A 24,704-nucleotide genomic window follows, 5' to 3' on the forward strand; every position below is an offset into this window, starting at 1 on the left:
CATCAATTCCATGTCTTAGCTTTTCTAATAAGGTTCAATGTGTGAGTGTGTCACAAATGCTTTAGTCAAATCGATAAAGACTACTGTGACAATTTTGTTTTTATCTAAGGCGGTATTAATTGCATCCATAAAATCTTCAGCGTCTGCATGGTTAGCTGAGTGGCTGGGCACCTCGCAACCATATGCCTAGGAAAGGAGTGTCCTGTGTTTGATGCCTGTCATTGACATAGGAGCCTAGCATCTTTCTCAGACATAGCCAGAGATTGCTGAGCGATATACAAAAAAATGCAAGAGAAGATCAGGGACAAAAACAAGCATCACTGGGGGGTAAAGGATGTCAAATTAAAAAGGAGCAAAAAAGATATTGTGCTGTATGGGGATTCTATGATTAAGGGTGTGAAGGATGGTAGAGTAATTAAAGCGTGTTATTCAGGGTCAAAGATTAAGGATATAACTGAGGGTGTGAAATTGCAGAAAGATGGAGCGAGTGAGATTATTGCAGTTATAAGGACGAATGATCTAGATAGCAAAAGATTTTCTGTGAGACAGGATTTGAAGCATTTAATGATAGCAATGAATGCAAAGAGTGAGAGTGGAAAGATCATGAGTGTGCTACCAAGATTTGATAGCGATGAATTAAACAGAAGAGCAATTATAGTAAATGGAATGATGTCAAGATTGTGTCAAAGCTTTTGCAAAGAAGTGAAACTGAATATTCATTTTATGAATGTCTGGGATGAGTTTGATAAAAGGAAGGAGTATTTTAAGAGAGATGGTTTGCACTTAAATGGATTGGGCACTTGGCATTTAGAACATTTATTAATAAAGAATAGAGTAAATGGTCAAAAACAGGGAAATGAGATTTGCTAGGGAGGCATGTGATAGAGTCAGCTGTAAATAGGACTAAGGTCATTAATCGCTGAATTTGGGATTAATTGTTCTCAGAAAATTAACAGTATACAGAATAGGCTAACTCACACACAGGGAGATTATGGGAGGAAGGGAGTTTATGTATACTAATGCTCGAAGTATTCGGAATAAGTGTGAAGAATTTTTGTCATTACTTACTACAACTTGGCCAAAAATTATAGGAATTAGTGAGACTTGGTTAAGAATGATATAGTTATAGGGATTAAATGTAAGGGGTACAGTATTTTCAGGCAGGACAGAGATGACAGAATGGTGGGAGGGGTTTTACTAATGATAGATGAAGTGTTAAAGCCAAAAAAAGGTACAAGTGCCTCAAGGTGACAGGTATGTAAAGGCCAGTTCATTTGAGTATTTGGTGTGAGATAGAGATCAACAGGGCGAAATATGTAATCGGTTGTTGTTATAATCCAAGGGGTATAAGGGAGAATGTAGATAGTATGTATTGGCAAATTAGCACGATGAGTGAAGGTCAAGTAATCATTATGGGGGATTTTAACTTTGGGGACATAGATTGGGAGAAGGAATGGTCACAAGGAACAAAGAAAATGGAGTTTATACAGTTGTTAAGAGATAACTACCTGAGACAGCATGTAATGGAAGGGACGAGATTCGAGAGTGTTAGATCTGGTCATGACATCAGAGAACATATAAGTAATTTAGTTAAGCTGTCTCCACTTGGGGAAAGCGATCATGTGGTCTTGACCTGAGAGATTGTAAGATGTGCTGAATATTCAGTTAAGGAGGAGTATATGTGGAATTACAAGGCTGGTGATTATGACAAGCTGAGAAGTCAGCTTTCAGCAGTGCTATGGCATGGAGAGGTGCTGATGATGCGTGAGAGATTGTCAAGGAGTATTTAAAGAATTCATTTATTGAAGTTATGGACTTTACAACCATGTTATAAATTACTATTTGAATATACCAATGTTTCGACCTTCATATTAAGGTCATCATCTGGAGTATATACAAATATACAAGGACAATCTGAGTTACATTATTACCCACAGTAAGCTAAAGAAACAATGATTTGATCGCCAGTTATTCTACTGGCATGACCTCTAGTGAAAAAAAAATTCAGATAAACTTACAAATTAATTATTTAGAAACTACATCAAAACTAAATTCTATTTAAGATAACATGAGAGAAACATTCTTTCTTACAGATAGTTTTCTTACAGTAACAGTGATGTCGTATTTTTAACATACAATTGTTATATTGAATTTAGGATTCTGGATTAACTACAGCAGCGCTTCCCAAACTGTGGGCCGCAGCTCCCTTGGGGGCTGTGAAATAATGAAAACAAATTTAAAATGTTTTAAGACTAAGTGTGTGCCATGTCAAATGCGTATGTAAGATGCTAAAAATGTAATATTTACATTTGATTTTTGCGATATTCGCTGTGTATGTTTTGTATTGAATATAAATGCAATAAATATTATAATAATATGTGTCTGTGTATTATGATTTTTTTTTTCGAAGGGGGGCCTTGAAATATTTCAATTTTTCCAAGGGGGCCTTTACATCCATAAGTTTGGAAAGCACTGATCCACAGTCCTGTTTATTATTATTATTGTTACATGACAACTCCAGGGAGTCCAGGGACTCATCGAGGGAGGACACTCTACAACTCTGTCTTCCCCACTCAATCCACCAACTGCAACTACACCAACGCCATCTACTGCCTACCACCACTAGTATTTCCACAGACAATCACAAACATCCATGCTCACAGTGGGATTTGAACCCACAGCCTTTTGGCTGGAGAGCAGATACACTAACTATCCAGCCAAGCAGGCCAGTTTATAGTTAACTCTTAGGGAGAAAGGTTCCGTGTATAGAATTTGTGCCTTTCATATGCTTGGGATTTTTAGACCATCATTATTGATCAGATTGGTGTAGTTGATAAGAATCTCACAGGCTTCCTTAAATTTGCATTCATACCATGTTTTGGTGTGATGTAAACAACTGATGCTTTGCCAGTCAATTCTATGTAAAGTGTTCGGGGCATGAAGTGTTCAGAAAGGCCAGCTTCACCATAGTTATTATATTTAATGTGTTTTTTTATGTTCCTTTTGTCTGATAGAATTGTGCATCCTGTTTCCCCTATATATCGTAGATTACAGGTGCAATAAATACGGTATACTCCAGGGTGGGCCAGCGGAGGGAGTGGGTCTTTGGATGAGTTGAGTAAGCTTTTTAATTTTGCAGGAGGTTTAAAGATGGTTTTGAGGTTGTATTTCTGTAGTATTCTGTTTATTTTATCTGATGTCTCTTTAATGTAAGGAATGGTTATAGTTTTATTGTAGTCTGGTTTATCTTTGTCCCTAAGGAGTTCTTTTGCTATGTGGCAAATAAAAGGAAGAATAACCATGGAAAGATTACTTTAAAAAGTGTTGATGGTAGGGAAATTACAGAAGCAAATCAAATAGTTGAGTTGCTTAGTGATCATTTTGAAAAAGTGTACCATCTTGATTGTGATATTGCTGTGTCGAATGTGTCATTGACTGATGAGAGTCTAGAGATAGTTTAATCCCTTATCCAAGTGTAAGCAAACAAAGTTTGCGCGTGAAGTATCTTCGGGACTGAGGCAACTCATGGTAAAGGTGGACTAAGCTCTCATCACTTTTCTTAGTATCTCCCATAATGCAAAGCACATCTCCTTGCGGACATGTACAGTAATCCCTCGATTAATGCACCCCTAATTAGTGCATTTTTTTTTTAGATATCCAAATTCGATTAGTGTGCCTATATCTTAAAATAAATGTTACAGATTTTAAAAATTTTCTATCTATACATTTTTATGGCTAACTATTTTAAAAAATCACTCACAAGAATGAAATAATTTTGTTACCGATTTAACACATTTTACAAAATTATTTTAATCACATACTACACTACTTCCATGTATACTATGTTTCCAAATTTTTACCGCCAAAATTTGTGTTGTCTGCTATAGTATGCCCACAGATTCTAGACCCTAAGACACTTCTGCGCATGTCACGAAAAGGAGAATCCATTTCGATAATAGGGTAATCAATCCATCTTCTGGGATGAGTTGTTTATTATTACACGTTAGAAAATTAACTTCTCTTTTATTATCATTGTAGTTTTTAAAATGGTAACTATTTTGCTTGTATAACAGTTGGAAAATTTTATCAATAAAGCATATGATTTTGCATGTTGGCAACCAATTTGTACATCCTTCATTTCTTTCTCCCCTTCAGCGTAAATCGACTATTCTTGGCACCAAGTGAAGCTCTACAAAGTGTGGAACGAATTATACTTTTTCCCATAGGTTATTATATTCGATTAGTGCATTTTCAATTAATGCGCCTATTTTAAAGAACGCATTAGGTGCACCAATCGAGGGATTGCTGTATAATACTATGCAAGGAATTCCCTTAATGCATAGCATTATACATATCCTTTACCACGAGTTGCCTCAGCCCTGATGATACTTCATGCGCAAACTTTGTTTGCTTACACTTGGATAAAGGATTAAACTAAATTTATTACAGCTTTAACATAACTGCCCCTTTTATGAATGTCCTGTTCAGTAACACTTCTTCTCCCTAACAAATTTCCACCTTATATCGCAGCTCTTTTTGTCCTCATATTTTGCTCCATTATTTCGTGTCTCAAAATAATTTTTACCTACAAAAGGAGGTACAGCCATGGACTTACCCCCCCCCCCCCAGCTAAATTTTATGCGAAAGCTTTTGAGCAACAAGCTCTAGATTCAATAAGCCTAAAACCTAACGTTTGGCTTATGTAGATTATATGTTTGCATTTAGGCATCACATCTGCCAAACTCGAAATACATTCTTAAGCCACCTGAACAAACAGTATACATGCATTCAGCTTATCATCGGTATTGAAAACAATAACACTCTTCCTTGTCAGTACACATATCTTCAAGTCTACTATAAACCAACACACATAGAGGCCAACAATACACATAGATTCATACCAGTATCCAACGCAAAAACTAGGGTCATGTAGATCCTTAATAATCTGTTCTGATGAGCAGCCTCTAAAGCATTCATATTAAATTAGAGCTCAATTAATTGCTACAACAGAAAAACAGCTAACAGAATTCTTTACAGTAATGCCATAGGCATTCTATACATTATGGGAATATCCAAAAAAATAGAACACCGCATTAAATACAATATTAAGGCAACATTCAAACCACCCACAAAATTTAAAAAAAAAAAAAGCCTTTTCAGCTACTTTGCAGGTCAACTTTCCCACCTTATCTGCCACAGTATACAAAAAAAAAAAAAAAAAAAAAGGAAGAAATTTGTGATATGGTTATTCATCATCCTGTTCTCAGTAAGAATGATAAATCAGCAATCCCAAGAGCCTGCAAGACCTATCTGTAACCCATATAGCGTTCAGGTATAAAACAGTAGAATAACAAAATGACAACTTTAGAACATGGAAACAGAGAAAAACTTGGTCAGTGGCCAAAAAACAAAATCCAAAGATAACAGGATTGTAGAGAATTTAAATACTAGCAATTGATGCAGTTCCATTTTTAATTTGTATTATTTTTTATTTACTTTTATCATTTTTATTTTATTTATATATATAATTTTTTCTTTAAATATTATACTCCTCTCTATCTTTCCCTCACCAGAAGTCAGGCTAGGGTAAACAGTTAACAGAGCAGTTACTAAAGTGCATTGTGATGCAACTTGTGTTTTAGCATATATACATATATTTCTGTTGATGATTTTGATATAAAGGTCAAAATGTGTAGCGTTATTTTATCTTAGTTTTAAGTAATTCTTCCACCACGTGTGTACTGTCTCCATAATTTCTACATAATAAATAGTTTTGATTTTAATTACCAGGAGTACTAAATATTTTGAATTTTGTACTTGTTAATCATGTTAACAAGTTTGAACAAATGCAGTTATTAATTGTTTGTGAAGCTGCAGATTGAGAGTCACAGACAGCAGATACAAAAAAATCATACCTCTGGTAATCTCTAAACCATGGAACTAATTCAAATAATCAAAAGGTACTCAGGAGGGAGTAGCCAGTTATTTGGATACCAAATGTTATGTAATTTCTTGTATAAACTATGGAATTGTATCATTCTTATGAGAATGCAGCTGATTTATGATTTTTAAAATGTATAATTCAATAAATTTCTTTTTAGATTTGGCATAACAAATCAGGTTTCAACTGGTTCTGTACTGTTGGGAAGAATGAAAGCTACAGCATCTGTGAGTTCTATTTTCTTTTACTTTTAATTTTGGGAGATAGTTAGAGACAGTGTAATGTAAAATATTCTTTGTTCAGTTAAGCAGTCATATTTTAAAGCATTGAGCATTTTAATTTGTTGTGGCTCTGTAAGATAACAGCTTTTTAGAACTGAGTTGATTTTACGACTAAAATAAAGATTACACACGATTTTTTATTAGTCATTGCAATTATAAACTTGTATTTACTAGATTAACTTACATCCAACTTGTGACTTCTTCAAGGTTTATAAAAAGAATGTAAAAAACATAAATACAGATGACTGCAGAGTTGTTCAAAATGCTGAAAAAATCATTACAATGGAAATAAATAAATCCATCCTAACAATTATGAATGTAGAGTCATGGCATGCATCACATGTCACTGGTAAAGGCTGAAGATAACTGTTGGAAAAAATTGACTGACATGTGTAGGCAGAGAATGGTATGACAGAGGGACATGAGAATGGTATTGTATAGAATCAAGTGTTTTTCAAAGGGGATGCTCTGAACAGTTTGAATAGACTTGAAAGTCACCCTGATATTATAATCCTAAAATAGCAATGATGCTAATAAATAGATTGCCAATGCGTGGAATGGCAATCAAATCTTTTTACTGAATATTCTGATAAAATAATAAAATAAAATCTTAAAAGATTTTATTTTAAAACCACCTCTCTCTTTATAATCATAATAATTCATTACAGAGATTCAATCACATTCCATAATTGGCAATGTATCTGTTAGGGTTGCTGCTCTTTTGGGAATAAGAACATCGAGTTGACTTTCAGTGTGATTCTGTTTGTAACCCTCTAGATCTTGTAAGGATAGTATCTCTTTTTACAAACATCTGGGAATTTATAGGATACCATGCTCATGTGGCTTGGCCTACATAGGACAGACATGCCATGGTTTTGAGGTGAAAAGGAAGGAACATGTTGGGGACATCAAGCACAACCATAATAGCCATACAGTAAACTCAGAAATTTTCACTATGCCATATTTTGAAGAAAACGTTTTTTTTTTCTTTAGACACTTAAAGAATTCATAACAGTTATCCATTCACACGGGGTCTTTTAACAGAAACCAAGGACTTGTATTGAACTAGATATTTTATAATGTTAGATTTCAGTTCTCCAACAGTTATCTTCAGTCTTGACCAGGTGACAGCTGATGCATATCACATGACTCTGCATTCTTCTTAGTATGAATTTATTTCCATTGTAATACACTTTTTTTCAGCATTTTGAAGAACTCTGTGGTTATCCGTAGAAAGCTTTTTCACTTAATTATAAATTAAATTGAATATGTCAAGAAATTATATTCTTCTTTAATCCTTTTTCCAAGTAAGTAAACAAAGTTTTACACATGACAAACTTTGTTTGCTTATACTTCGAAAAAGGAATAAGAATAATAATTTTTTTGGCATTTCTAATTTAATCTCTAGTTACCAATTTTTATATGCTTTCTGTGTCCTTTTTTATAAATCCTGAAGCTGCTATTTGGGTATGAGCAAAACTAGTTGGTAAGTTTTTAAATTGCAATGACTATTAAAAAACCTCGTGTAATCTTCAGAATAACAGGATTTGTTATTTTGAAGATTGATTACTTGGGAAAAAAAAACCTTTTTTTTTTTCAAGTAATCATTAAATTTATTGATATTTTATTTATGAACTATCTGCAGCCATCTGAATTGTTAGATTTTGTTTACCAGAAAGACAATCTGATTACACACAAAGAACTGTAATAGACAGTTAATCCTATAAGAGATTTATAAAATTTACCTTACAGTAACAGAAATTTTAATGATAATTAACATATTTCCAAAAAAATAATAATAATAATAAATTATTAAAATAAACTGGTTTGCTGCTAGTTAGCTATAAACAGATTTAAGATGAGACAAATTATGAGTTAAAAATGCTAATGATTTATAGTAATACATATAAATCATGTTGAATATAAGATTTTTATTTTATACAAATTATAGCAAAGTGACATTAATACCAAGGTTAAGAAACCAGCTGATGTTCTCTATGGCATATAGAACTTGTTTTCCATGATCTGTGATCCTAAACATTAGAAATTGTTCCGCTGTGTACATAGCATTTATCTACACATGAATAGATGCCCATGTGTATATATTTTCAATTTTGATTTGGAGATATTAGATTGTATTATCATGATAAAATGTCTGACATGTACCCTCAAACTACATACAGGATACTGCGATGGTGCTGCGTGGAAGTTTACATTATTGTTAACTTTCTATAAGGAATTTCCTTCCAAATTAGATTATCACCCGGGACTCTACTATTGCTCAGGATTCCTGTTACGCTAATCTTTATTCTCCAATCTGTTTAAGTGACCATACCACCCAAGATCAGTTTTGCTCACACACTCCTGAATGGTAACAATGTTAAGTTCCTTCCTAATATCTTCATTTTAAATATAATTCTTATTGCCATTGATGGCCATCTATTCATTACTGTAATATTTGTGAACTGTCATATCAGTGGTCTCTAGTCTTTGACCAGTTGTTTCATTTCTAATCAAGCTGTAGGATGTATAACTTAAAATGCCTTTAACATTGATTTGTATGTTTTGAGTAATTTCTTTCTTATTTCATATAAAATTTGTTCAGTTGATTCCTCATGATAGAAGATTTACATATTCTATTGTTTGTTTCTGTATTTAATATAGCATGTTTACTAAAAATTTTGCCTAAACATTTAGCTATGATGTTTTACTTGTTTTATTCTTTTTAGCACCTTGTAAAATTGGCCATAATTTAGAATTATGAATTTTTTAAAATTTGCTTCTGTACATTCGAATTTTATTAGTTTTGGTTTCGTAACCACATATGATTGACATTTGCTATCTGCCTGATAAGAAACTGATATTTATGTTATAAAAACAAATCTAAAGTGTGTGAGATTTATTGCACTTATCAGATATCTGATACTTGTAATCATTTCAGTGGTTTTTATTCAAATTAACAATTGTTAAGTGTATGGTGATATCTTTCATTCATCAATAATGGCTGACAACAATATGTCAGCCATTATTGATTTCCTGCTTGCTGCTTAGGCGAAGAAGTGCACACGCTGACTGAAGAGGTTGATGGGTGATTGACAACTGACAGGGAAAGCATTCATTACCAGGATAGTGAGAGAGAGAGACTAGAAGTTTGAGAATTACGGACCAGAGAATTTTGTTTTAGGAAGTTTTTTATATATATATATATATATATATATATATATGATAGTCGAATATATTAATAGAAGATTCTGAAAAGAAATCTTAACAGGGTGAATGCTTTGACTGAAAAGTTAATACTGTCAACAAGTGAATAGTAATAAAAGGAGATATTAAATGGGCATTCTGTTTCAATGTTTGAAGAAACACTAAAAGGAAAGTTTTTCTTCTGTTTCAAGGACATCAGTTAAATGAATTATTTTCTTGGAAAGTAATGCAATTAGAGAAATCTGAAACTGTAAAGTGGCATTCATGAAGAGCTCTAGTGTGATATGTTTTGTTTATAAAGTAGTAAATGAAACTGGTTTTCTCTGGTAAAGACTTGTGATTTGTGCTTGTAATTATAATTACATTGTCTGAGATAAGAATATTTATACTCAGTGAAACAGTGAGGATGAATGAAAAAAAAAAATCTGCTAAAATAAGGAAACACTGCATGGGTCCCATAGAAATTAAGAAATTTTATATTTTGAGAAAAGGTCTAATAAAGAACTGCCTCTAATGAATATTTATTGTTTTTGTAGTAATTTGTTGTGAAAAACAAAATGTTCTGTCTGATAGAGTGGTTACACTTATGTATAACTAATTATTAATGAATAAGTCAGTGAGAGAAAGAATTTTATTTTAAAGAAAAAGGGATCTCTAAAGTTTTATTTAAAAGGACTTAGATCTAAATAGTTTTCATAATTATTAATCATATCCTAGATTCTAAAAGGAATGAAGTTAAAAGTCATTGCACCAGTTGGATTGAGCTTTTGTAAATTTACCTTAACACTTAGTGTGAAAACAGTTTGGTGCATCTGCAAAAATACATTAAGTGTGTACACAACACATACACAAACAAACATAAGCCATTTAAACATTGTCATGCAAAATGTTTCTCAAACTTTTTTTACCTGCTAGCCCCTTCATATAAAAGCCTTTGCCCTCTCTCATTAACCTCTCCCCACCTCCCTCCCAAGTAACAATCACTTAGCAGTAACAGTTGCTTTTATTTATTTAATATTTAATTTATACATAATTATGTTAGTCTCATAAAAATCATAGGCCGTTACATGTCTCTTTGAATGGAATAGCTGGTGCCTTAGGTCCTTGTATTCTGTAATATATGTTCATCCTGTTTCTTATTTTTACTGAGAAACAAATAATACAGTATAAAATCCTATTAAAATAGACATGTAATGTCCTGCACTTTTTATGAGATGAACATAATAGTTGCCTATAAATCAAAATTAGAAATAGACTGAATATATCAGCATTCAGGGACCTAAGTCATGACTATTCTATGGAAGCTAGATCCACTGAATCTACCTTCTGCAATGAAGAACTGAGGAAAGCTTGCAAAAACAGTTCTACTATAGTTTGCAGTGTAGGATTTATTTATTTATTTTTTTGTTTGTCTTTGTTATTCCAATGTGTAGCAGTCCCATTCATTTAAAATATAGATTTGGCCTCTATATCTTTCATTTCAATATACTCTTCTTGTAAAATAAATTCAACTTCTAGATATATATATATATTTATTTATTTATTTATTTTTATTATTATTACATATTAAATATAAGTTGTCCATCAACACACATTCCATCACTTAGCTTATGTCAACCCCTCTTTCAAGTTGATTAATTCCAAGATGGTCAGCAGCAATCCATTGAGAATCCCCATTCTATAGGTATAGGATTCTTGCAGTCTTGTATGGCAGCACTTCCCAAACTGTGGGCCACGGCCCCCTCGGGGGCTGTTAGTTTTGTTGAGGGGGGGGGGGGTCATGAAATAATGGCAACAATTTTAATATGTTTTAAAACTAAGTGTGTCATGTCAAATGCGTATGTAAGATGCTAAAAATGTAATATTTGCATTCGCTTTTTGCAATATTCGCTGTGTATGTTTTGTATTGAATATAAATACAATAAATATTATAATAATATATGTCTGTATTACAATTTTTTTTCGATGGACCGTGAAATATTTTAATTTTTCTAAGGGGTCTTTTACATCCTTAAGTTTGGGAAGCACTGTTTTACAGGACTTATTTAAGAGTATAACATCATCTGCATAAAGTAACAAACTGAGATTAACATCCCCAATTTAGATATCAGATATAATGCTACTTTCCTGCATAATGTAGCCCATGTAGATGATGAATAACAGTGGAGGTAGTGTTGTCTCACGCTTAATTTTTCATCGAACCATTTTTCTGTCCTCTTTCAATTCTAACAGCTAACTTATATTTCAAATGTAGAATATCCATTGCTCGTTATAATATACCATGTACACTGTATATTTTTAATGTTTTGAATATCATTGCCCTTAGCAGTGCCTTATCAAATCCCATTTCTTTCCAGATCTACAAAGCTTAAGTACTGCTCTTTGTGTATGCCCATGATTTCTTAATTATTTGTGTTAAAGTGAAAATCTTTCTGACTAACTTATTTGGCCCAAACCTGCATTGTTCTTCTCCAAGTGTGCTTCAACAATTTTTCTCATCCTATCCTCGAGTATGCTTGCATATCTTACCTGGAACACTGATTTATAATAGTGCTTCATGGTAAAATTTATGCAAGCATACTCAAGGATAGGATGAGAAAAATTGTTGAAGCAAACTTGGAGAAGAACAAGGTAGGTTTGTTTCATTTGTTTTCAATCCAACATCTTCAGAGCACAAATTGCAATTGTGACAAGCACACACACAGCATACAACTAATCATTGTAAAAACAATGTTGGGCAGAAAACCAGCAAAATAATTAAATACACCAATAAGTTCAATAAATTAATTACCCTATTTTTCTGTCTATAAGATGATACTTTTTTCAAAAATTTTTAGACCAAAAATTGCGGGTTGTCTTATGCATGGGGGGGGGGGGACCAGTTGAGAGACCTGCAGTTGCCATGGCGAAACTGCTGGTACCTTGTCTCCATGAACAGGCTTCCACCTAGCCTTTGTTAAATATGTTGATTGACATCATTAATGGCTAATTCTGAATAAACCAATTAGAACTCTGAAAGCATTCATACGTCTGCAACTCGTTGGTGGGGTAAGTTAATGCATTAACAATATTTTGAGCACTAGCCCATAAAAAAAAGTCAGAAAATAAAAAAACGATTGTCATATTCTTCAAAATTCAAGTTAAAAGTCATCAATTATGCAAAAAAACATGGAAATAAAGCTTCAGAGAGACAGTTTGGACCTCCTCCCACTGAGTGTATGATTAGACAGTGGAGAAAACAGGAAGAACAACTACTCACAATGCCAAAAAAGAAGGCTTTAAGAGGAAAACCAGCAAAATGGCCAAACTTTATTAAGATTTGGATTATGGAGCAGTACCAGAGTGGGATATGTGCACGAACCAAGCTTATTCAATATGAGGCAAAAAGATTTGCAAGAGAAATGAAAATTGTTGATTTCACAGGAAAGGCAAAATGGTGCTTCAACTTCATGAGGAGTGAAGGGTTGGCCTTCTCTCCTCATGAAGAGAACACGAACCAAGTTAGCCCAGAAAATGCATCTTACTATGTATCTTAAAAAATTGCCTTTTTATTACTAAATTATCAAATGTGTTCTGTTTTACATTGAAAATATTGATTCAAAGAAGTAGGGTTTGTCGTACACATGGGGACGTCTTATACACGGAAAAATACGGTATATTTTTTCTTCAATTAGTGGTGTTTATGTAGTGAAGTGTGCTGTTATAGTCCGACCACAGAAGCAAGAGCTATCGTTGGCAGAATACCAAGAAGAGTCGATTCATGTTTAAGGAGAGAAAGAAATAAGGCGATGTATGAATTGGTCACCAACACACAACATCACATGCTTTATACGTAAAATTTTCCAACTGTTATACAAGCAAAATAGTTGCTACTTTAAAAACTGCCATGATCAAAAAAAAAGAAGTTAATTTTCCAACATGTAATAATAAACACTCATCCCACAATACGGATTGAGTATTGTTATCGGAATGGATTCCCTTCTTTTGACATGCACAGAAGTGTCAAAGGGTCTCGTATCTCGGGGCGTACTATATCAATAACCAACAACACCTAAGCCTTTCTATACATATACTGGAACACTAAGTAGAGAAACTCCTCTGTAATTCTCATGTTCACTTTTATTTCCATATTTATAGATGGATACTGTCAGAGCTCTATTCCAGTAAATTGATCATCTCATCTGGAATTAAAAAGGAATGCCTAATGGCATTCCTTTTGAATATTTTCTACCATTCATTTTCACTTCTTGCTTCATTTAACAATCTTTCCAAGTAATTATTTCAGATATCTAAGATATCCTCAGTTTCTTTGATTGCTTTTATAGTACTCTTTCTTTCATGTGTAATGTTTTACAGTAACCATGTTGGAGGTTTCATGGAGTATTAACAGTACTTAGAAAGAATTACAAACTATTTTAATTCTTCCAATATTTTATCTCAGTCACTGAGAATCTCTGGGAGTATTAACTAACACTTGTGCTAGTTAGTACAGTTTTGGACAGAGAAGATCGGCCACCATCTGCATCACTAAACAATACATCTGCAGTCACGACTGTGGCCATTCCGGTCTTGTGAACCATTCTCCATCATCACAGTAAATTTTTTTAAAAAAAAGGCTGTTTTTGGAATCTGCATCTGCTCTCACAAATCAACTGAATTTAAATGCATACAGATGCAAGACACTTTCTAAAATTTGGGACTTTAATCCTTATATACATGTGTTGCATTTAGTATTGTGTTACCTTTGTGTACTCCCTGAAGATGTCTCAGTGACTGAGACGAAATATTAGCAAAGCTAAAATAGTTTTTAAACCTTAGTGATTTTAATATTCGATTAAAATTCCAACAATGATGTCTTCCCAGTACTTAAGCCTTAATACACATGGTTTTACAGTAACTTCTGGAGCAATTTTCCTGCCATCCTGATAATTTATCTTTCTTAATCTTAGCAAAGTTTTACCTTGATGTTTGCACATTGCAGTAGAGTTCTGATTTTTCTATCCTTAGAACTTTACCATATGCTTTTCTTGAATCCGTGTTTTCTTCAGAGTCTACCTTGAGTTTGATTATTGTTGTCAAACTCACTGGCAGTAATTTGCACTTCAGACTGTTGTATTCTGAAGTCAGTAACTTATTTTACTTGTATATTCTCTTCATGTGAATTCATGCTCATCTTTATCTTTGAATGCGGTATTGGTCCATGTCCTGAAACAGAAATCCAGCAGGTACTTAACATTGTTATTAGCTTTGCTCTTTTCCCTCAGTTTTCTGAAAACAGTTCTGTAGGTCTGGTATTGATTTCCAACCGGGCTTTTTACAGCAAGGACCAACTTTTTCTTTGTCAGCTGCTTTCTCTAATGACTCAAAGAATTCCCCACTTCTTCCTTTGATGTTTGACTACATTTCTACTTGAAATTGCCTGCCATTCAAGAAGTTTATCCACATGCTTAATAGTAAAAATACTCATTCCTTTTCCTGATCATTATTTCTTGAATATTGACATCTTAGTAGTCATTCAGAAGACTCACTTGTTTTGTATTCTTTGTTTCAGTAACACCACCATTATCAGTGTAGTGGTTGTTGATGATGCCTATCCTGAATTCTGCTGATGTTGAGTTTTACCTTGTTCTGGTAAGCTCTTTTCACTGATCACTCTGGTTCCATGATGAAAACATGTGCATCGCTTAACTCGGTGAAACTCCACATGGTATTACATTTCATCTTACTGTACTGTTGTCTTTTTGTTTGAGCTAATATGAAAAGCAGTTTGTTCAGCTAAATTCCAAATAGCTATCTCATCCCTGTTCATTTAACATTCAAGTGTATACTTGATATATCCACCAAGTGCATGTAACACAGTGCTACTACTACATTGAATGTAATCCTGGTGTTTAAGCTTGATGTCAGCTACCGTCTCTAATGACTCTAAAAATTCCTCCACTTCTTTCTGTAGAGATAGGGGTGTATAAGAATTCATTCAGCAATAGGGACAGATGGAATGCCATCATGTATGCTAAAGGAATGTTCACCTGAGTTGGTTAGTCCTTTAACTTCAGTTGCAGCAGAGAGACACCACAGTAATTTATTTATTCTTATGGCAAAAGGAATACAAAGCAGCTGTAGGTCAATGTCCAGTCCAGAAAGCCAACCCAGGGCCTCATCCGTCACCTTATGGATGTCCTGGAGACCACCACCATGAAATTTGTGCCTTGGGTCATTCACAATATGAGTGATTATCTGGGCTACAGGGGAACAGTTAAGGGTGATCTGACAGTCTCCATTTATGTAGCATGTAGCCACATTTGCCCTGATTAGTTCTCATACTGTTGATAGATGACTAAATCTTCCTAGGAAGAGTAAAACTAGGCTGCCAAGCATAGGGATCTTCAACCAGGAAGCCATTTGTTGGAATCTGGGCCTGCTCTTTCTGGATTCAGAAAGCTGGAAATTTTTTTTTGCACTTTATAATATTGCCTAGGTTTATGAGGAAGCCCCTGATCCAGACTCTGTCATAAGCTGATGTTAGGTCAATGAAAGTGACTCTGGATTTAAGTTTCTTCTTCTGGAAGCCTGCTTCAATCTGTGTTGTCAGGGCCAGGACCTGCAGGTACTTCTTCCTGGCCTGAAGCCAGCTTGTTCAATCGGGAGTGCTCTTTCGATGAGTGGTGAAATTCTTTTAAGGAGAATCCTTTCAAAGAGCTTAAAGGTGGAGCAAAGCAAGGAGATGGGTTCATAGATTTTTGACATTATTTGGATCTTTCCCTGATTTGGGCACAGCAATTATTTTGGCTTCCTGTCACAGTTTTGGTAGTTTTCCAGTTGTTATAATTTTTGAGAAAAGGGCGACCAGCCATTTTTGATGTCATTGGCCGAGATGTTTACTCGGGGAGGATACCATCCACTCCTGCAGCCTTGCCATTCTTGGTGAGTTTTAAGGCTTCCTGTACATCGTTTGGGCCACTGGGGAAAACGGTCACAATAAGGGTGGTCTGACAGTCTCCATTTATGTAGTAGGTAGCCACATTTGCCCTGGTTAGTTCTGATCATGTTTATAGATGACCAAATCTTTCTAGGAAGAGCAAAACTAGGCTGCAGAGCACAGGGATCTTCAACCAGGAATCCATTTGTTGGAAGATTTCAAAGTTAATTTCCTTGCAGAGCTGAGATGTATCTTTGAGGTTTTCGGTAAATGATTAGCCATTTGACCAGGAGTTATCTCTGGTGGTTTGTATGTTGTTGGTTCTACCTCCTCCCCCCCCCCCCCCCATTTTTTCAGGAGTGATTAGCTTTTCCGGCTAGATTTGGTGAAGTCAGGTTCATGGATGGTTGAGATTCATCTTTATTTTTTGTTTTTGTCAAGCGTTGCTGTGAGCTCCTTAGCAGTAGTTGGGTCTTCAGTTTCTTCGTATTTGGCTAAAAGTTCTTCAGTTTCCCTACTCCTGCATGGAATGTATTGTTTTCTGTAGCCTCTAGGAATAGAGGCTTTGACTGCAGTTTTGATTAGTTTAACAAATCTGGAAAATTATAGTATTGCATCAAGTGCACAATGGAAAATTCTGGGAAATGCCATCAGTGACCACAGACCCATAATAGCAACACTAAACTTCAAGATTGAACAAGAACAGCAAACCAAAAGGATGTGGAACTTCAGAAAAGCCGACTGGACAAGGTTTACTCAAACCTTGGAGAGCCTCTTTCAAGATGAACCTGTCTCTGGAAACCTCGACAGAAAATTACAAATCCTTACTTCACACATCAGTAAAGCTGCCAAAGCAACAATACCAAGAGGCCAGCAGAAAAATACCTGGATACCATACTGGAAAGATCACAATATTGATTCAATGATTACAGAAAGAGGCAATATCAATGAATAATTCAGAATTAATAAAACTGATGATTACAGAAAGAAATTAATAGACATAACACACAAAATAGAGCAGGAAATTTGGAAGTGCAAACAAGAGAAATGGGCGGAACTTTGCAGTAACCTGGATCCAAGAAAAGACAGCCAACACTGGAACATTATTAGAATCCTAGACAATATCAAAAAAGAGAACCGACAGAAAACAAACTTCATCATAAATGCTGGGAAACAAGCTATTACAGATCAAGAAATTGCAAACACACTGGCAAAAACCTATTCAAACAACTCCAAACTTCAGTATGACAGAGAGGACAAGCCCCTCAATAAACTCACAAGTAATATGCTAAAACAAGCAAGAACATACCAAACTAATGACATCCTCTCCGAAGAATTTACACTAAGTGAACTAAATTCATCAATCGAGAAAACTGCACCTAATAAATCCCCTGGTAATGATCTTATCTTTGGTCATATGGTCAAACACCTTGGCAAAAATGCTAAAGAACAACTTCTGGACATTCTCAATACCTCTTGGTGAACAGGCAAACTTCCAAAAGAATGGAAAAAATCAGTTATTGTACCCATCCTGAAACCTGACAAAAATGCTGCAGAATGTCAAAGTTATAGACCTCTCGCATTAACTAGCATACTTTGTAAAATTACTGAAAGAATCATACACTCCAGGCTTATGCACTGGCTGACAAAAAATAAGAAAATCAACTACTACCAAACTGCCTATAGAACTCGTCATTCGACAACAGATCAATTATTCCATTTCTGCCAAACAATAATAGACTCATTTCAGGAAAAACCAACAAAAAAGACAACTGCCATATTCCTTGATATGACTGCTGCTTTCGATCGTGTTTGGATCAAAAAATTAATACAAACAATACATGATATTGGAATTAGAGGAAACGCTTTAATCTGGATTGCTGATTTCATCAGAGGAAGAAAGATCAAAGTCAGAATCAATGCAGCAATATCAAAAGAGCAGAGAACCTGGGCTGGTGTTCCCCAGGGCTCAGTACTCAGTCCCTTACTATTCCTTCTATATGTCAATAATATTCATCCCTACCTTACAGAAGACACAAAAGTAACTTGCTATGCAGATGATATAGCCATCTGGCACACTAGTGCTAAAATCAAAGAATCAGAGGAAATTCTAAACAAATCCATGAGAGGATTAGAAAAATGGTCAGACCAACTCAAACTCAAAATCAACCCAGACAAAACAAAACTAAGTACATTTAGTACAGACAGGAAAAATAGACATTCCTACAATCCCAAAGTCATGATCAATAACAAGCTAATTGAAAAAGTCACAAATCCAAAATACCTTGGTATTACGCTTGATCAGGAATTACGTTTTGCACAACACATCTCTAACACTTCCAACAGAGCTCTAAAAAAATTAAATATACTGAAAAGGCTTTGTGGAACAAATTGGGGCGCAAAGCCAAAAATCCTCAAAACTACTTACACTACACTAATAAGGCCAATAATGGAATATGCAGCACCTATCTGGTCACCTTCGGCCTCATCGGTAAAGAAAAAACTAGACAAAATACAAGCAAAAGCATCCAAGATTATCATTGGTGCAGTCTCATCCACTAACAACATCAGAGCCCAACAGGAATGTGGGCTTGACCTGCTTGAGGACAGATGAAAATTTGCCACCATAAAATTCATAAATAATATCAGAAGCTACCAAAGTGTACATATCTCCCTAAAAACTTATGAACATTGGAACCAAAATTGCAGACTTCACAGATCATCAACTTTACAATATGATGACACTATCAGGAAAGAAATAGGCCTTGATCAGCTAAATGTCCACATAAACAAAGAACCTCTATTTTCCAGTCCTTTACCTTCAAATACCTCCATAAATCTAAACCTTACCAAACTCTGTACAAAAAAAAGAACCAAAAGAAATGCTTAAAGAAAAAGGCCTAAATACCATCAACCTTCTTTCATCCTCCAAACAGGTTATTTGTTATACCGATGGATCATCAGACACCAATATGATTAATGGAGGCGCCGGTGTTCTCCTTCTACTCCCGAAAGGTGAAAAACTTTCAATAAAAGTTGGATCTGAGAGAATCGCTTCCAATTTTACCAGCGAACTCTGCGCAATAAATAAAGCACTAGAAGCCTACTTAAACCTATCATCATCTCAACAATCTGAAGGAATTATAATTTACAGTGACTCAAGATCAGCTATGGAGGCAATCAAAAATGTCAATATCAAGCTCACACAAGACATCCATAAACTCTTAAATCAACTAAAGTGTTTAGGTAAAAGTTGCATTTTACAATGGATTCCTGCTCATGTAGGCATTGATCACAATGAAGCAGCTGATAAATTAGCAAAAGAGGCCAGAGAACTCAACCAAGAAACTCATATGATAACTCTTGCTGATGCCAATGCACTAGCAAAAGCTAAACTAATTCGATTGAAATCAGTGATACAACATCAAATTCCCGAGATCAATGCTGACAGAAGGACCTCCACCACAATAGCAAGACTACGAACAGGACATTATAGAGGAATGAAGATCAATACAGATGATACGAGAACATATAGAAACTGCAACAACTGCCCCAATACTGAACTGACACCCACTCACATCTTTACCTGTCCAGCAATTACAGCAGCCTTGCAAGAAATAGATCCTAATCCTGAACAACAGCTCTATACAAACAAAATCACAGACATAGCCAAAGCAGTACAAGGAGCACACGGAAACATCTAAGACTCTTCAAAGGACAAGACAACAACAACAAATCTGGAATATCAATTAGGTATGGGTGATATTGCTGTAATGATTCGCTCAATTTGTTTCTCAAATACACAAATACATTCTGGGTGGATCTGCGAAGGATCCATCTAACGATTGGTATTCCACTGATGATTGGGATTGGCGTGGCTGTTAGTGGATCTGTTGATGATGGTTCTGGTTGTTGGTAGAGGGTGGTTTTCAGAGTCTTTAGAGATTATACACAGATTTGGGTGTCCAAAGGTACCAAGCCCCCTGGACCACTTGCAGCAATCATGATAAATACCACAGTAATGAAAATAATGGATGATAGTTTTGAGGGTGATACAGAAACTGATGTGTCTAACTACTGACCTGTCCATATCTCTCAAGTGGTGGGAAGAACTTGCATACTGAAATGGGTTGATGTACATGTTCACTTGACAAGAAACAGCACAGGTTTACTAAAGGGAAGTAATGCTTTAGCAAATTTGCCAGAAAGAAAACTAAGTAATCCTTAATACTGAACTCAAACATAGTATCTGATCTTGATGGTATCCTGCCTATTGTGTTAAAATCTTGGACCTCAGAACTAACATCTAGCCTACAACATGGAAACAGGTCCACATCCAGTCCATTCCAAAGAAAGGTGATAAAAAAGTCAACCAGTGAACTACTGTCCAATTGCTCTCACTTTTGTTCTCTCTAAAATTATGGAGGTCAACAACCAATTCTTGAACCACCTAGAGCCCTATCAACTAATCAGTGACCAGGAATATGAATTCTGCCACTTGCAATCAACAGCTAGTCTTGTAGCTTTCAGTACCCTCCTACACTTTTCTCCTCCAGACTCAAGCCATGGAAAAATTCAGAGAAACTGTACTTGCTCTCAACATTTCAAAAGCATTTGATCAAATTTTGCACAGGGGGCCTACTTAGCAAACTGCCATCCCATGGTCTGCCTTTCACAGTCTGCAACTGGATCATGAACTTTCTCATTGGTCACTTACTGCATGTCATAGTGGATAGTTTCCTCTCTTCAGGTTTCCCCAACAATGTAAGAGTGCCCCAGAGTTCTGTTCTTTCATCTACTCTCTTCTTTTTGTATATAAATGAGCTGCTCTCACAGACTTCCAATTCTATAGCTTTGCAAATGACAGTACACTCCATACCTCCTTTTTCATTTGACAAATCTTGTAGTGCTCAAGTATTGGAATCTTCAAGGTCCACCACGATCAATGTTCTGAACTCCAATCTCCTAGTTATATTTCATCGGAGCAAGAACAACCTTGTAGACTAAAATGCTACTCAGTCCTCTTTGATCTCACACAAGAAAGAGTTCACATCCTTTCCTATTCTTTGAATAATACACATTTCAACCATAGCTTCTACAGCTGCCAAAAAAACCTGGTGTACTTTTTCACACAGGGCACCTTCACGGCTGCTAACTCTATACAAATCCCAAATCTTCCCAACCACAGAATATTGCTCCTCCATTTGTGGAGGTGCACCAAAATCATCTCTAAGATTGCTCAGTTCTGTCCAGAAGAAGGTAATCAGGTTAATTAATGATCCTTCGTTTGCATATCCACTTCAATCTTGCCCATAGACTTTCATTTTTTACCTTGTGTCTCTTCTGCAGATACTTTCATGGCCAGTACTCTGCTGAATTAACCACTATTATTCCTCCACTTTCCTGCAAGATCATAAAAACAAGAACTACTGCTGACCACCTTTTTTGCAGTCCATCTTGAAACTCGCTGAACCAACTTCATTGCCCTCTTTCATTATATCTACTTCTGTTCTCCCTCATTCTTCTGCCTTCCCCAAAGAATACAACCTTCAGTTATTCGGAGTGGGGGAGGATAATGTAAACAGATTCCTCCTTTCTTCTTATCCTCTGGCCCACACACGACACACACACACACACAGTCTTGCCTTGAATACTGTTACAACTTCTGCATACCCCTGTGCTGCCCACAGAATTTAGAATTGCTTATCAGAAGTGTTTATCATGAGTGAGAGTTTTCTAGCTGTATGGGGTTAACATGCATTGGGGAGATTATTAAGAACAATGCAGCTGTAATAATACTTCACAAGATTGCAGTGCATCCACCTGTTATTTTCAATATGCCAAAAACACTTGGGATCATAGGATGTTTGTGTATCAGACTATTAACCATTATAATGATACAGAAGACATATTTGAATGTATGGGATAGGAACAGTTTATCTGTGGTCTTGTGTATTAGTGAAGAGAGCATATTTTGTATTTCATCTATTTTTTTGCAGATCACAGCCATTTGGCTATAATTGTGTAGTGAAGGTAGGTAGGTATTAGTGTTTAGAATACCATACTATTGGGTGGGATGATGGTGTGGTAGTTTTTGTAAATATACATGTGATGGTTTTCTGTAAATATAAGATGATAATTAACCATTTGAAATATGTGCTACTAGTGTGCCTAGGAAGGGCATGCAGTTATTTGATGCATTTTCTATCATATTTTGGGATGGCGGCTGTTTAAATGAACTAAAAATGTATCTAATGTTTGCAGACTTTGTGGCCATATAACAAACAAATCATCTATACAATAGAGCCAAACCATTGGTTTGAACATGGCTGTGTTATGTGCTTGATTATTTAAGTGTACTGTATGTAGCAGTTGACTGAAGTTGGGGAGGACATTGTTGTCAACACCAGCTGTTTGTATATTTCTCCTTTTCATGTGAAATAATTAGTATGTACTGTAAATTTGAATATTTCAAAAATATCTGGGATGGGGAACTTATTAAACTGAGGGTCTCAATTAGTGGTATATTAGTAAATAGTGAGGTACTTAATAATAGGTGCTGGCCTGGTTGGCTGAGTGGTTAGCATATATCAGCTTCCTTTCCATTCTATGAGTTCAAATTACCATGGACATGGATGTTTGTGATTGTCATAGATGGAAGATGAATTTTATTACTAGGGGTGAGACCACCATGTTGCTTATTGGATCCTGAAGTGGTCTGAATAGGTTCCATGTTTGGTCTCTAGAACAGTTTCCAGAAAATAGAAAAAGATATATACACTGTTTAGAGAGAAGTCAGTGGGCACCATACTGCGAGGAACAGCCATGGTGCCCACCTTAATAAAATGTAGCGCATCCTTTCACTGTAATTATCACAGCAGTCCTACAGGGCATACTTTCTGCAAGTGTACAATAGCGATCAATGGGAATTTTAGACTATTCTTCCTGTAGGCATATGATTCATGAGATCCTGGACTGTTGTGTGGTAGATATCCTTTAACTTCACCTGATTCTTCAGTTCATCCCACAGATGTCACATAGGGTTTGGGATCAGAGCTCTGGGAAGCCAGTCAAGTGTGGTGACGTTCAGCAACAAAAACCACACACTTACAGCAGAATCCTTATGAAATGGTGCATTGTCTTGCTGAAAGAGACAGTGGTCATTTCCACAGAAATGCCACAAAGTAGGAAGCACTGCTTTGTCCAGAATATTTAGATCCCTCTCCAGTTTCAATGTTTGTGGCCCTACAAACAGTGGTTTGAGGCCAAAGCAAAAAAAATAGGACCATACCATCATACTGTAACCTCTGGATTTTCTAGTTGAGGTTATACAATCTGGTGAGTGGTATTCACCAGGCATCTGGCACACCCACACCTCTCATCTGCTTGGTTCAGTGTGTAACATGATTTATCATTTCGTAATATGACTTTCCAAGCTTCCATGTCCCACTGTACATGCTCTTTTCATCATTGACTCGGTTCTGAATATTTTTGTGCAGATTCGTTTACCAGTTGATGCCTGGAACTGCATTCAACACGTCAGTCAATGAATGGTAGCTTTTACATGTTATCCTTAGTAGCACCCTACGGTCATATTCGGTGAGTGTAGTTTACTGTAGGTAGTACTTGCAGTTCACTCCCTGCACTTCCATTTCAGTATGGTAATACTGATTGTTGATATGGGATGGCCCAGTTTGCCGAACAGATAGGCCTTCAACATTTTATTCTATTACAATGTGTCTTTCAAACTACATCATTTCCCTTCTTGCAGCCATTTCATCTGGACAGAATTGTACTGACTTCAAAGCATCATATTCCTCCAGTTTTTATTAGCTACAAACATGTGGCTTGTTACATACCATGATGCACCTTGCTCATGGGGTTGTCCTTGAATTCTTTTCAAGGACAACCCCATGAGAGAGAGAGAGTGAAACATCCTTAGCTCACCCATGGTGAAATGTGCTACTATAGGTTTACATAAAATCTTTTATTGTTAGGACACACACAAACAAACAAAAGTAATATTGAAGCTCATTATAATGTCTGAACAAGCAGTTTTAAAGAGAAGAGATTTTTTTTTACAAAGATGGTAAGAGTTTACAAGTGCTGGGTTTGTGATTTTGCCAAGTATTTAGCAAGTTTGTATCTAGGACTGTCTGTGCTATAAATAGTTAGGCATAGAAGCATATAAGATTTATAAATTTTTGGTGTTTCATATTCTGAGAATTTTATGTGAAAAGGCTTGAGCTTGTTAACTGTTAACAATTTCTCTAGGCCAAGATGTGACTTTCTTCACTAATTTAAAAACTTTCTTTGCTTCTTTTTGCTTTAATCTTCAGATTGTTGCATCTTCAGT

General features: G+C 35.5%; 1 protein-coding gene across 1 annotated transcript in view; it reads left to right on the top strand.

The window, feature by feature from the left end:
- LOC150094514 (SAP domain-containing ribonucleoprotein) overlaps window positions 1-24,704 on the top strand; it is a 282,266-nt gene that overhangs the window by 150,123 nt on the left and 107,439 nt on the right. Inside the window, exon 5 of the mRNA XM_090412228.1 lies at window positions 6,102-6,168. Coding sequence (XP_090268354.1) covers window positions 6,102-6,168 — 67 coding nt within the window. The remainder of the gene's footprint in view (window positions 1-6,101; window positions 6,169-24,704) is intronic.

This window comes from Typopeltis vanoorti, chromosome 22 (genome assembly GCF_054136105.1).
Source record: "Typopeltis vanoorti isolate ZY-2024b chromosome 22, IOZ_Tvanoo_1.0, whole genome shotgun sequence".
In the NCBI taxonomy this organism is placed as follows: Eukaryota; Metazoa; Arthropoda; class Arachnida; order Uropygi; family Thelyphonidae; genus Typopeltis; species Typopeltis vanoorti.